Source organism: Aedes aegypti, chromosome 1 (assembly GCF_002204515.2).
Source record: "Aedes aegypti strain LVP_AGWG chromosome 1, AaegL5.0 Primary Assembly, whole genome shotgun sequence".
Taxonomy (NCBI): Eukaryota; Metazoa; Arthropoda; class Insecta; order Diptera; family Culicidae; genus Aedes; species Aedes aegypti.
Genome location: NC_035107.1, coordinates 220054060 through 220067650, shown reverse-complemented (window position 1 = coordinate 220067650; position 13591 = coordinate 220054060). Strand labels below are relative to the sequence as shown.

Here is a 13591-nt window from a genome sequence, read left to right as displayed (position 1 = left end):
GGCATTTCTGAAGGAATTTTGAATTCTTGAAGATGCTCTAAACAGGAATGCCGGAGGAAGCCCTAGGGAAATCAATGGAATAATTTTTGGATGGATGATTCCTGATGTGATTATACTTAGCAAAAATCCAGATTGAATTATTGAAGGTAAAACGAAATTCATGGAAGAATTACTTAGAAAATGTTCGTGACAAATCTCAAAACAAACTCCTGAAGAGATCTGCGGAGTAATATGTGAAAGAAATCAACAGTAAATCGAGCTGTTATACTTGTAGTAATGTCATGATGAATTCCAAAATGAGTACGAGAATTAAACTTAGAAAAAATGTCTGTTCAACTTAGGAACAAACTCTCATCTCGTGCTTTTTCCTGCTGAATCCTCAAAATGGGAAACGATATTTTTTCTTAAGACCGAATAACTAACTTTTCATATCTGACTGATGATTTAAGGCACTTTCAGATCATTTGATAAAATCATTAATTAAATAAAAATCATCATTTTTGTTTCCTCTGTTTACATTAAGAACAAAACAGGTAATTTTTTTCATTGAAGTGAAAAATACTTTGAAGTTTATTGTTAGATAAATTAATTTTCATTTATTATTGTTAGATAAATTAAAAATCATTAATTAAAAAAAATCATCATTTTTGTTTCCTCTGTTTACATTAAGAACAAAACAGGTAATTGTTTTCATTGAAGTGAAACATATTTTGAAGTTTATTGTTAGATAAATTAATTTTCATTTCAAGGTTGACATTTGAAATGTTTGACTTTTTGTCTATTTTGAGCGATTTCTTCAACCTGGAATTATTTTTTTAAAACCTGGAAATCTCAGGGAATTTCATTTCTGTAAATGAGTAGACACCCTGTAAGTGTAATTATACAGTCATGTTAGCTTTATGTACATCGTCTATATTCATAAATTATAGTTTGAGCAGCATGGTTATTTGGGATATTTTACAAATACATAACTCACATGCAAACTTACATCATGGAAACAACATTGACTAAGGGACGCCCAAAGGAAGGTTTGCTAAGGACGCCGTGAGACCACGCTACGGTTCTGAATGGGTAGTTCGTGGAAAGTTTGATAACACGATTTCCGATCGGTTGCAAACTGCGTTAAACATTATCGTGGCTTTCACCATAAGGAAACAGGTAAAGCTAACATAGTCTTCTTTAAATGGAGTTCAAATTCAATTTTCGGAAGAAGTTTAATCTAAAACACACCTTGTGGTTACTTTGGATACGAAATAGAACTGAAACTCTCATTTGAACAAGGTTATAATTAAGGGTACTAATGCCTTATGGGTCTGCAAAGCCTTAGTAAAAACCTGGGGACTGCAACCTAATATGGTAAGCTGGATTTATTCAGCAATAGTTCAACCAAAAAATACTTATGAAAAATCTGGCTAAGTTGCAAAGGCTTGATTGTATATCAATGACAGGGGCAATGAAAAGTACACTATCGGTTGCTTTGGACGCCCTTCTTAATATACTGTCTTTGCATCAATTCATTAAATTACTGACGGCAAAAAATGCCTTACAGTTTATCCGTTATAATAAAATATTAGATGGTGATGTGATTGGTCAATTCAGATATGAAAACAATAGAAGATTGGATGAAAAATTAAGACCAACTATGATGTTCTCTTCAAAGTGGTTAATACAAGCCGCTAAGAAAAGGGATTCTGGTGGGCCTAGTTTACGTCCAGGTTCTATTGTATTTTGTACCGACGTGTCAAAGATGGGTGACAATACCGGAGCTTGAGTTTGGCCCTGGTATCAGCAAGGTAATCGCTACGGGGCGCAGTCCCACTGTATTCCAAGCTGAAGTACAAGCCATTATTGACTGTGCAAATGTTTGCCTCAAAAGGAATTACGGGTTTTCAAAGGCGTGTATCTCGGACAGATAAGCATATTTGAATGCTCTGAAGAAATCGACCAGTAGAAATGAAGTTACATTGTACTAGGTGCCCGGCCATTGTGGAATTGAGGGGAATGAAATCGCCGACAATCTAGCAAGACAGGGTGTAGCTTCAAGCTTTGTTGGCCCTTAACCCTTCTATGATGTTCTTGAGTGCACTCTCAGGATGAAACTGAAAAATTGGAAAATCTCCATGGTAGAATCCAACTGGAACGCCACGGATACATCCAAGTAAGCGAAGAGATTCATAAAACCCAGTCTAGTAGAAGCCCGGGCTATATTGAATCATAATAAAGGAAATCTTAGGGTAATAACTGGCCTGATGATCGGTCACTGCCCAAGTAGTTATCAGCTTAAAAAGATGGGAAAAATCCAATCCTCTGCTAAAAACGAATCTGCTAAGTATTTATTTTGCAACTGCGGAGCATTGCTCAATCAAAGAAAGTTAACATTTGGGAAAGGTTTAATATAGAGTCGTTGGAAGGTTGCCAGATTAATCCTAACAGGGTTATAGAGTTTTTGTTGCAATACTCGGCGTTGCGATTCTATACTTTTGACGGATAATGTAAATAAAACAAAAAAAAATGTGTTGGCATTAAATTCTTTAGTTTTCTTATATTTTTTTGGCAAACTGTGTCTACGAAACTACAAAGTATCTTGCTCTAATATTCCAGTAATATCTTAAGGTAAAACAGTTTGGAATTCACTTCTAAGATTATAGTAAAATTAAAACACATTTTGCAAAGAAAGCATGCAACAGCAGTGCACTTTTTTATTTTTGCATTGTAGACTAGCAGAAAGCTTTAAATAAGAAGATTAGAAACGCTTGCCAACTATTTCTCCTGTTTAGTGCCTTTGAAAACGTGAGTAGGCGCACAAGTCGACCGTTATGGCGGTCATCTTTGGATTCCGAGAGGTTTCACCTTAATCGAAATATTAACTATGGAATGATGAACAAGAAACCCCTATCAAAACAAGTCATTTTTTAGATTTGTGGCCACCTGATCGCCCATAGTGAATGCCACCCTGGACAGGTAGCTACAGTGTTTCGCTGGCAGCAAAACTGGAATGACTCATGGCAGCCATCAACGAGGAGCACCTTGCTAGACATTCGCATGGCGAGACGGAAAGTAGATTCGCCATCAACATCGAGAGACCGCAAAAGAACTAGCATAAAGTAGTGGTGGCATGCGGTCAGTGGCATCCACGACTCTTCGATAGCGACCTTCGAGCGAAAAACCTGTCGTCTGCTCGCTATTGGTGATGGTTAGGGGTCTCGTATTGTTGCGCAGACAGACTGTGGATACAATTTTTGCAAGTCGCAAAAATCACGTTCCTTCGAAATGGTTTGGATCTACCTCTGCAGCCAAAAACAACCGGAATATTATTGCTGTGGAAAAAACAACTATTATTGACTCGTCGTGTTATGTTCATTGTTACCACAGTCAACGGTGTCGTGGTCAAATATCCCGTATACCTTTGTGGGCTCGTTGGCCGAAAGCAGCAGACCCAACGATGACGACGACGACGACGAGAGTGGGTTGGTCTCGATGAAGTTTTATGATGGCCAATTTAGGTCGGCTGGGTAGAATACAATAGGAGGATGTAGCTAAAATTGTGACAGAAGCCGCGTACTCTTTAATACATATATGGATTTCGTCAAGGGGTTCCACCCAGTTCATCACGAGTCATAAGTTATCAAAAGTATTGATACAAATCTAATATTGAAGGAAGTTGGAGTTACTTATTGAAGCTTTCACTTTTTGAATTCCTATGACTATGGAAAAAAAAACTGTTAAAATAATGTAGTTATAGATCAATAATTTGATAAAATTAACTTGTAAAGCGTTTATTTTGAGTTTTTTTTTTTAATTTTCGAAAGCGTACTACTTCCAAAAATACATATTTGTTAGTAAAATTATCTATGTCGAGTGGTTGAACGCATTTACATCCCAAGCAACATGTTCCGCAGAGATTCACGTCCATTCCACACCATAAACACTTCTCCGCAGATAAACCTTTATCGTTCACATCTTTTAGAAACTGTGTTATGTTTGTTCAATCAATTTGTGTCTCAAAGCATATTGAACAAAGATGATTCCATTTATTCTGTCAGCTGAAGCTACTCTCAACACGAATAAAGGATGTTTGCATATCATTTTCGCCACCAGCCCAAAATCGTCTGTTTATCCGGATCGATATAGATAATGGCAGCTGTCCTCAGATTAGAACAGTTTTGCGGTTGACCCAACTCAAAAATTTCTGTCAACTTGAAGTTTTTGACCTCCTCAACTCATCAACAGCACACCAGTTGTTTGTCCGACTCACAAAATGAGAAATGGATTACTATCATCTTCGTTGACGTTGCAAAACACCGAATCGATCCAAATTTATTGCCGTTTTAGCACCTCTCTTGTTTGCGTTGGTCGTCGTCCAAGCCCGAATCGTAAATATTTGCGAACCCATACTAATCCCATGTCCACTTTCTATCTTTTCCCCCCTGGCAGGACAAATGTCGTGATGAACTACACCGAAATCGAAGGCAAAGTACGCGAAGCAACCAACGATGAACCGTGGGGCCCCACCGGACCGTTGATGCAGGAACTGGCACACGCTACCTTCACCTACGAGCACTTCCCAGAGGTGATGTCGATGCTGTGGAAGCGAATGCTGCAGGACAATAAAACCAACTGGAGGCGAACGTACAAGGTATGAATGTTTTGCATTTCGCGGCTCTCTAAACTTTGTCAGTACGACTTTTTTCTACAAACATTCACGTATGAATTTCAGTTCATCTGTTCAGCTGCATTAAAAAAAAACAAAAATAGCTTAATAGGGAGCCGGATCCTATTCTTGGCACTTTCGATTTACTTCGGCAGTGGGGTTTTTTGAAAGCTACTGAGCTCATGTTTGGTCACAATATGCGTCGTATTGGAGTGCTTCTTATTGCAAAGTTTCAGACAATTCGGCCGAGAAAAACCCCTCATGCCAAAGTGAATCATGGAAGTGTCAAACTAGCTTTGCACCTTATGTTGAATCTTTTTTCGGGATGTTCTAGGTCATACAAAATATTCTGGAATACCAATGTTAATATAAACATGATTGAATTATGGGTGACTAACTTTCCTTCTACTAGAGTATGTTAAAAATTCTAATTGAATCACGAGAACGTCACATATCACATTTCAAAAGCTTAAACAATAACCAAATTGGTTCTCCAAATGGTTTTGATGTTTAAATGCCTCAATCTACCAGAACATCCAACTCGCGGATAGCTTTACTTTTTAAATATGGTATTCAAAATGTGTAAACACATGTTTGAGATCAGATGATTCGATTTACGAAATCAATGAAGACTTGAAAGGGTATCCGGCCAGTTGGCTGAATGCCATCTGGCCAAAAATGTCGTTTGGTCGAATTATGAACTTATAATTAATTCGGTTGCCAACAATGCTTAAGTGTAGGGTTCAGAAGTGTAACCCAAGAAAAAAAAATAAAGACAAAAGAATAAATACTCTCACTTCTTTCAACGTAGGGCATTCATTTTGAAGAGACAACACATCTTATGATTATTAATGTAAAAGCAACTAACATTTCAATTTGGAAATTTGCCTTTCTGAAGTCACAAACAGTTTTCTTTCAAGATATACACTGCCGTGAATCGCAAATCAGTCCCATCTGTAAGAAGTAGGCTTTGAGAAAATGGGCAGTGAAGTTTCAAAACTCGTTTTCCATACGAATATTCAAAAAATTCCAGAGGATTGGAACATGTTTAACTCTTAATGAAACTTTCACAATTTGCTTTCTACTACGAAATCTTTCCGGGAAAAATATAAAGATGATCAAAACATGGTTCATTTTTGCATTATACGGTGCGGAAATCTGTAGTGGGACTAACATGCGGTTACTTTTCATTATGGGACAATTTGACTTAGTGTTTTCCTAATTTCTCTGAACAAATAATATAATCTCATTATTGCAGCTGAAAGAGCATTGGAAGATATGTAGAAAACTGAGTTCAACTTAATTTTGAAAAAAATGCAGATGGGACTGACTTGCGATTCACGGTACGCATCCCCCGTGCAAAAACAGAATCGGATGATTTTTGCGTTATAGCTGCTTAAATATTCATCATAGATTATTCATAGATTAAGCTATTCTTTCAATAATTGACATTACGCTTGCTGATACGATAGTGTTCGTTATTTGATTCACAAGTTTTTTAAGAATTAAACTGTGATAGTGATTGCTGACGTTATGAATTGTAATGCTTTTATGAGAGATTTTACCTTATTTTAAAAATAGGTTATTCCTTCAGTTGATTATGTTAGAATAGTCATAGGCACTATCCACTTTATCTGCTTGAAGTGGCCGTTAACATTTCAACTAAGACAGAGGTGTCATTCTGCACTGTTTTATTCATACCCTAAACGAGATATGACCTTCACATGTTGTGTCTGATATGATATTTATAGTTTTCCATTAGTGTCCTATTTGGGTCAAACGGCATTCGGTCAAATGACCTCTTTGGCCAAATGGCGTTCGACCGATTGACCCGGAACTTTGGAAAGGTATTAATCTGTTGCAAAATATATCCTAGTGAATCCAAAAGATCACGGACCATGATGATAACAACTATGAAACCTGACGTGGAGAGAATCATCTTAGACATAGAAATAGCGATTATCCAAGCCGTACCAGTGAAGGGCCAGATCACAGATATCTATCGACACCAACCCTAAATGTATTCCTCAAGAATCTTCTTAAGAACAACAGTTTTTGTTTACAGTATGGCTCTTTATAATGCGATAAAATCAACAAATGTACATGGCAGTCGCATAATAACAAGTAGACCGCAATTTTAAATCGGTGTATCTCAAAATACAGATAATATCGAAAATCAGCAAATTTGTTCTGGAGGTGGAACGCCATTTATTTCGGAATTTGACCGCTAGGTGGCACTAGTGGCCTTGGAACATTTACATATGTTCTGTAGATATTTCAGGATCCTGCCCATTTAGAAGGATGGCATCTTCAGCAAAGTTGTTCAGCAAGTTAAGGACTATCATTGTTGGAGCTAGTTGATTCAAAATGTTGCCACCAGCCGGCGCTAGTGAGCATAAAACTTTTGTTTTACGGATACTTCAGGATCCTGACCTTTTAGAAAGATGGCATCTTCGACAACGTTGATGCGTAGTTCAAGGACATTATTTTAGCTAATCTCGAACCTCAATGATTAAACAAAGAAAGCATTTGAGCTACTGAGCAACTTTGCCGAAGATGCCATCTTTCTAAGTGGTTAAGATCCTGAGATCTACAAAAAAAAATGTTTCATGCTCACTAGCGTCACCTGTTGGCAAAATTAAGAATCAACAAACTTGATCATTGATAGCCCTTGAGCCACTGAACAATTTTGCCGAAGACGCCATCTTTCTAAGTAGTCAGGCTCCTGGGATTATTCGCAAAACCAAGCGTGTTGTACAAAGTACAAGGCGTGACTTCTCGTGTTACAAAAATTCGCGCGACGACCGAAATGTTAATTATGACGCAGATAGATTTATAGAACATGATTGGCCGTGTACAGATGATGAACATAGTGAAAATATTTAATAAAATTAACTAAATTTCTAAATATTTTAGATCATTGGACTTTCAGGATACACATTTAAGATTTTATGCTGTCAAGATGATTCATCGGTCCTGAAATGGTATACTGAAATTGACCAACATTTCTAATTTCATTCTAGAGTTTACTGCTGTTGAACTACCTGGTACGAAATGGTTCAGAGCGAGTGGTAACATCCTCGCGGGAACACATTTACGATCTGCGATCGTTGGAAAATTACACCTTCGTGGATGAGAACGGCAAAGATCAGGGCATCAATGTCCGGCACAAGGTTCGTGAGTTGATCGATTTCATTCAGGACGACGACAAACTGCGGGAAGAGCGGAAAAAGGCCAAGAAGAACAAGGATAAGTACATCGGAATGAGTTCGGACGCGATGGGTGGTATGCGATACGGGGGCGGAGGAGGAGGTGGTAGCGAGTATGGGGGCTACCGGGATAGCTGGGATCGGAGAACAGATGAACGAGGATGTAAGTTATTCATGTGACATGCACAGATGATCTAGATTCAAATTTGTATTTTATTTTCAGATAACGAAGGCAAGGATCGTTACGAGTACGACTATCAGTACGACGGAGAACGGGAAGATTCCGATACAGAATCCAATGGACCTCATGCCAACAGGTTTGAATTCATAATCTTGTTGTTCTGAAATCATTACCTGACTGTTCTCTCCCTTTCCAGATATTACGACAAGGAGCGCTCTAAAAGCCCTGCCACCCGTCAGCCATCCTCAACCCTTTCGACACATTCCGGCAGCGGATTCTCGCCCTCCTCTTCATCGACAGCCGCCGAAAAGAAGATCAACCTGAATATCAAATCCCCAGCGGCGGCCGCAGCCACGGTAAAAGCAGCGACAATTGCAGCAGCCTCCAAACCCGCCAAGAAAATCGACATGGGAGCAGCGAAAAATTTCGGAAAATCCGCCGACCTCGGCATCAATTCGCCAACGCACAGAAACACCCACGCAGAGGAAATCATCAGCACTTCGGACGTCGGCAGTGGGAAACCGCCGAGTAATGAAATCTTGGAGGATTTGTTCCGAACCTGCCCGGCGCCACCTTCGGTAGGAAGTCCTTCCAAAGACACCGACTTTGATGATTTTAATCCTCGGGCGGACGATACCGCAGCATCCGGTACCGGTCCAGAGTTTGGCGATTTTGAGTCAGCGTTCGGTAAACCGGCACCCAAGGCGGCGACAGTCGGTGCCAGTAGTGGCGGAGATGATTTTGCCGACTTTGGGGCATTTGGATCGGCGCCATCGGCAGCACCTGCTGCTGCTGCTGCCGCAACGAGTGACCTGTTCTTTGGACTGAGCACGAGTGCCACACCAGCTGCACCGGTTGCTACCGGTGGAGTGAATTTGTTCGGAATGTCGCCTCAGCAATCGCAGCCTCAGATGCCACAGCACTCAGCTGCCAACGATCTGCTGTCTGATTTGGGCGGATTGAGCCTGGGAAGCACGAATGGTGAGTGTTTTTTATATTCTATTTGTTTGCTTACGAAATGCTTTAGTATGAATGTCAAAAGTGAATGGCGATGTTTGGCCCTTTTCGAGACAATTTATACTCCCTCTAAAACTTTCACAAGAATTTTTAAAATGTTGTTTGGGCCATAGTTAACCTTCGGGCTGTCGCGCTGTTGTACTTTGTACAGCAGTTGTGATTTATATGCTATTATTTTGCAACAAAGATACCTATGCACTATATCACTGATGGGTCAAGTTTAGCCTTAAATTAAGCAATTAAAATGGCAATTAATCGGTACGATATTCTTAAAAGTGCTGCAGACAAATTAAAACTGTGTGTTGGTCACTGAAAAACATTAAAAACGTGGGTAATTACCACGTGATCACTCATTCTGCAGTGATTGTGATCTAGAGTGCGATGTCGCATCACCGCTCTTGGTTGTCAGATCATCGTGATATTGATAGTTCGCAACTGATATTGATAGTTTTAGTCCATCAGCCATCAGCTGATATGACTGATATTGTGCACCTCTGCCTAGATGTATTCCTCAAAAATCTTCTAAAGAACAATACTAGACAGTTTTTGTTTACAGTATGGCCCTTAAAATGCGGTAAAATCCACTAATGTACATAGAAGTCGCATAAAAATGAACGCACTAATGTATGGTTCAACTAGACCATAATTTAAATAAATCAGTATATCTCAAAATCCCGATAATTTTCAAACATGGGGTCTTTAGTAAAGTTGTTGTGGATGAGAAGTGCACTCTGATAGTACCGCATTTAATACGGAATTCGACCGCTAGGTGGCACTAGTGTTCATGAAACTTTTACTTTTGTAATGCAGATATCTCAGGAGCCTGTTCACTTAGATAGATGGCGTCTTCGACAAAGTTGTTCAGTAACTTAAGGGCTATCATTGTTCAAGCTAGTTGATTCAAAATTTTGACAGCAGGCGGCGCTAGTGAGCATGACATATTTGTTTTACGAATATCTCTGTAGCCTGAATACTTAGAAAGATGGCGCCTTCGGCAAAGTTTGTAAGTAGCTTAAGGGCTATCATTATTTGAGGCAAGTAATTTGTGATTTTGTCACCAGGTCGCGTCACCTGGTGGCACATTTTAAAATAAGCATTAGTGATTGCCCTAGGCTTATTGAATAACTTTGCCGAAGACACCATCTTTCTAAGTGGTCATGATTCTAACATATTTGCAAACAACAGTTTCATGCACACTGGCACATTCAGGTGGCAAAATATCAAATCGCACAGCAAGGTGAGGGGTGGTCATTTTATGGCAGAGAAAATTGTTTTTTTTTTTTTTATTAAGAGTAGTGTTTGATCCTTTGACCGTGTCGCTTGCTCCTGCGGGGGCGGGTGATGGGGTCAGGATCAATCGTGTTGCGCGTCGCTAGCATAGCACGGTAGAACAGTGTCACGGATCGCTTTAGTGGTGTTTGATCTTATGATCGTATCGCTTGCTTCTGCGAGGGCGAGCGATAAACAATTGTTCGGCGTACAATGCGTTTATCGAAAAATATCGCGAATCCGATTAGGCGTGAATATAACATGGAGCGCATCACCAACCAAAGGTGACTCCCAGATCTTTACCTTATCCCACTAACCCAACATCCTTTCCATGACAACTGTGGAGATGCAGAAGATTCTTCGGTCTCTAGTAACAATGGTTGTCTAATTAACATTGCTTCCCTTCCCCGATGATCGTAAGAGCGTAGCCGGCGCCATTATTGACTTTTAAAATTTAAACGCTCGATTTATGCACATTGAGAAATGTTTAGCTAATCCCAAGCCCCATTCATTAAATCTCTGTGCAACTTCGATTGCTCTGGTCAATCGCGGAGTAGCAACTACGAATTGTACGGTCATCTATGCTCATGCTCATGCTCATGAGAGGCTTGTTTTTTTATTAGCAGACTGCCTACGGCGTAAGGAAAGGCATTCTATAATGATGAAAGAAAGGAAGCATAGAGAAACGGTATTTTGTCCGTCTCTGGTTCTAGCAATGCATTCTATGGACGAATGGATCAACTGTGATAGATTAAGAATGGAAGATAGAAGCGAGTGAAAGGTACAGGTGGGATTAAACCCAATACCTTCTGCTTATGAAGCAGAAGCGGTAGCAATTAGACCACCTATCACGTCCGAAAACTGTCTTTTATAAAATTGTTTGTATTAGTAAAGTCCTTTGATTGCTGTTATTAAAAATAAGGGTGGTCCACATTGTCACATAAATTGTACAACTAACTTTCTAATTTGTAGAATTTATAGTATAAATGCTTCAGCAAATTTGTAGGCCATAGAATTTCAAGCAACTTTTCCAAAACAAAATTTGTTTTGCAGCTCTTAAATTATCAGATTTAGAGCTTCTTTTCTATGGTGACATAGTGTGGTCCAAAGAAAACTGCTTTTCTTACTCCAGTGTTTTCAATTCTAATAATTCATCAAAGTAGTCGATGAAACACTAGAGAAACTTTGAAAAAAAAAAATGCAAATCACATATCCAGAAAATTTTTAAGGGGCCGTCCACAAATTACGTAAAGCTCTAGAGGGGAGAGGAGAGTAAGTTCAAGCGTTACGGCACATACAGAAAAAAAACATTTATAAAGCGTTACGGGCTGGGGGAGGTTGTCAAAATTGCCAATTTTGGCGTTACGTAGTAAATGGACGTTTCCAAACAACAACCCAAGTAACATTAGTAGCTAAGTAACAGCTAAGACAGCGGAAATGAGTATACTTTAGTTAAATAAACTGTTATACAGCTGAAAATGTTACTTGGGAAGGCCAGTAAAAATCAAAACTTCATACAAAAGCAAAACAATACAGAGCCCCATCTGGTGAGTGAAGGAACTCACTATCTCTCTACGTTTGGGAGTTCTTTTTTCTTTTAAGAAAGACACTAGCACGTTAAGGGGGCAGGATCCGTCATTGATTTCGGAATTTTCAAAAGCAGTTTTTTCGTTCAAAATCAATAAAATTTACAGGAAAATGTGTTCACTGTATTCTATTCTCCAATCGAAACACAGTGAACACATTTTTATCGAATAATTTTTAGTTTTGAACAGAAAAACTGCTTTTGAAGTTTCGATGATGACGATGATTACGACGACGGAGCGTTGATTGTTAATGCTTCCATTGCACGATTTGTTCTTTGAAGGAAGGACCACACTAGATATCGGACTCGCATGCAACGCCCAGTTGAACAGTCGAAACAGTCGTTCCTGACGAAAAGTTTTCCGGACTGAAGCGGAAATCGAATCCTTGATTAGATGCGGGTAAATGCTTGGTAACGCTAACAACATGGCCAAAAATCGAAGCAAAAACTCGTCAACGGAGGGCAATTACGGTAAACATTATGAAATGAAATTGTATATTATATCATGTTATATTTGTAATCCTACAAAACAAAGAAACTTCAATAACCAAAACGGCTGCTAGGGAAAGCATAGATAGCGCCACCGTAGCCTTGTGTGTTTGACAGAACAGCAATGCTGTTACAATATTAAATCCCATACAGTTGTGTTCAGAATAATAGTAGTGAAAGCCGATTTTCCTACAAAATGCTCAACTTTGGCATGCTGTAACTGTGTCTCCATATGAGCAATCGGCATGAAATTTTGGCAGTGAACTACAAATATGCTCAAACTCATTATCACAAGATTTGAAAATTTTCACACTACCGGCAAAAAAGTTAGGCAGGTCGCTGGTGGTTCGGCCGGTGCTACGCCTCCCGAATAATATTTCTTTCGTTAGTGATAAGTGTGATTTTGGAGTTGTGTGTGGTTTTTTGATCCATGCTCCTGTGGGGTGAGCGAAGGAATCAAGACCAAGCGTGTTCGGTCCGCGTGGTGCTAGTGCGGAAAAAGAATCGCGTTTCTCATTTCTCATTTCTCGCACCTAATTATTGACGAGGACCAAATATGCTTTCAAATGACTCCGTCCATCGAACCCGGTTCATCCAAAGTTGGATGAAAGTCTAGAGATGCCTACCGTCGAAATTCCTACAAAAATTATTGAGCATCCTGACGAAATTGAAACGGGACATAATTTAACGGCAGAACAGCAAGCAAAATTGTTCCTTGCGATTCAATATCTACCAATGACTAAGGAGGGAAATTTAGGGCGAACTCATTTATTGAAACATACAATTGAATTGCTTCCAGGAGCAACGCCTAAACGAGTTCCTTCTTACCGATGGTCACCTGCCGTAGAAAAGGTAATTGATGATGAAATGGATCGATTGTTGCGCCTAGATGTGATCGAGGAATGTGAAAGTTCCGCAGACTTCATCAACCCTTTGCTGCCCATAAAAAAAACCTACCGGGAAATGGCGAATCTGTTTGGATTCCCGTCGGTTAAATTCATTAACGAAAAAGGACGATTTCCCTATACCCAATATGTCCGTTATTTTACAGAGGATTAAGCATGCTCGCTATTTCTAGCCCGTATGCAGTAACTAAAGCTGAAAGGGTTTATTCGCAAATTTCATAACACCAAAAATGGCCATTTTCAACACCCACCCACCTTCTCATAAAAATTTTTATAAGAATATTT

At 39.3% G+C, this 13591-nt stretch overlaps 1 protein-coding gene across 1 annotated transcript in view; it reads left to right on the top strand.

Moving 5' to 3' along the window:
- The window catches only part of LOC5578517, a 66271-nt gene that overhangs the window by 35968 nt on the left and 16712 nt on the right, over positions 1–13591 (top strand). The window contains exons 2-5 of the mRNA XM_021857619.1: positions 4435–4636; positions 7675–8023; positions 8084–8177; positions 8238–9022. Of these exons, the coding sequence (XP_021713311.1) occupies positions 4435–4636; positions 7675–8023; positions 8084–8177; positions 8238–9022 (1430 nt within the window). The remainder of the gene's footprint in view (positions 1–4434; positions 4637–7674; positions 8024–8083; positions 8178–8237; positions 9023–13591) is intronic.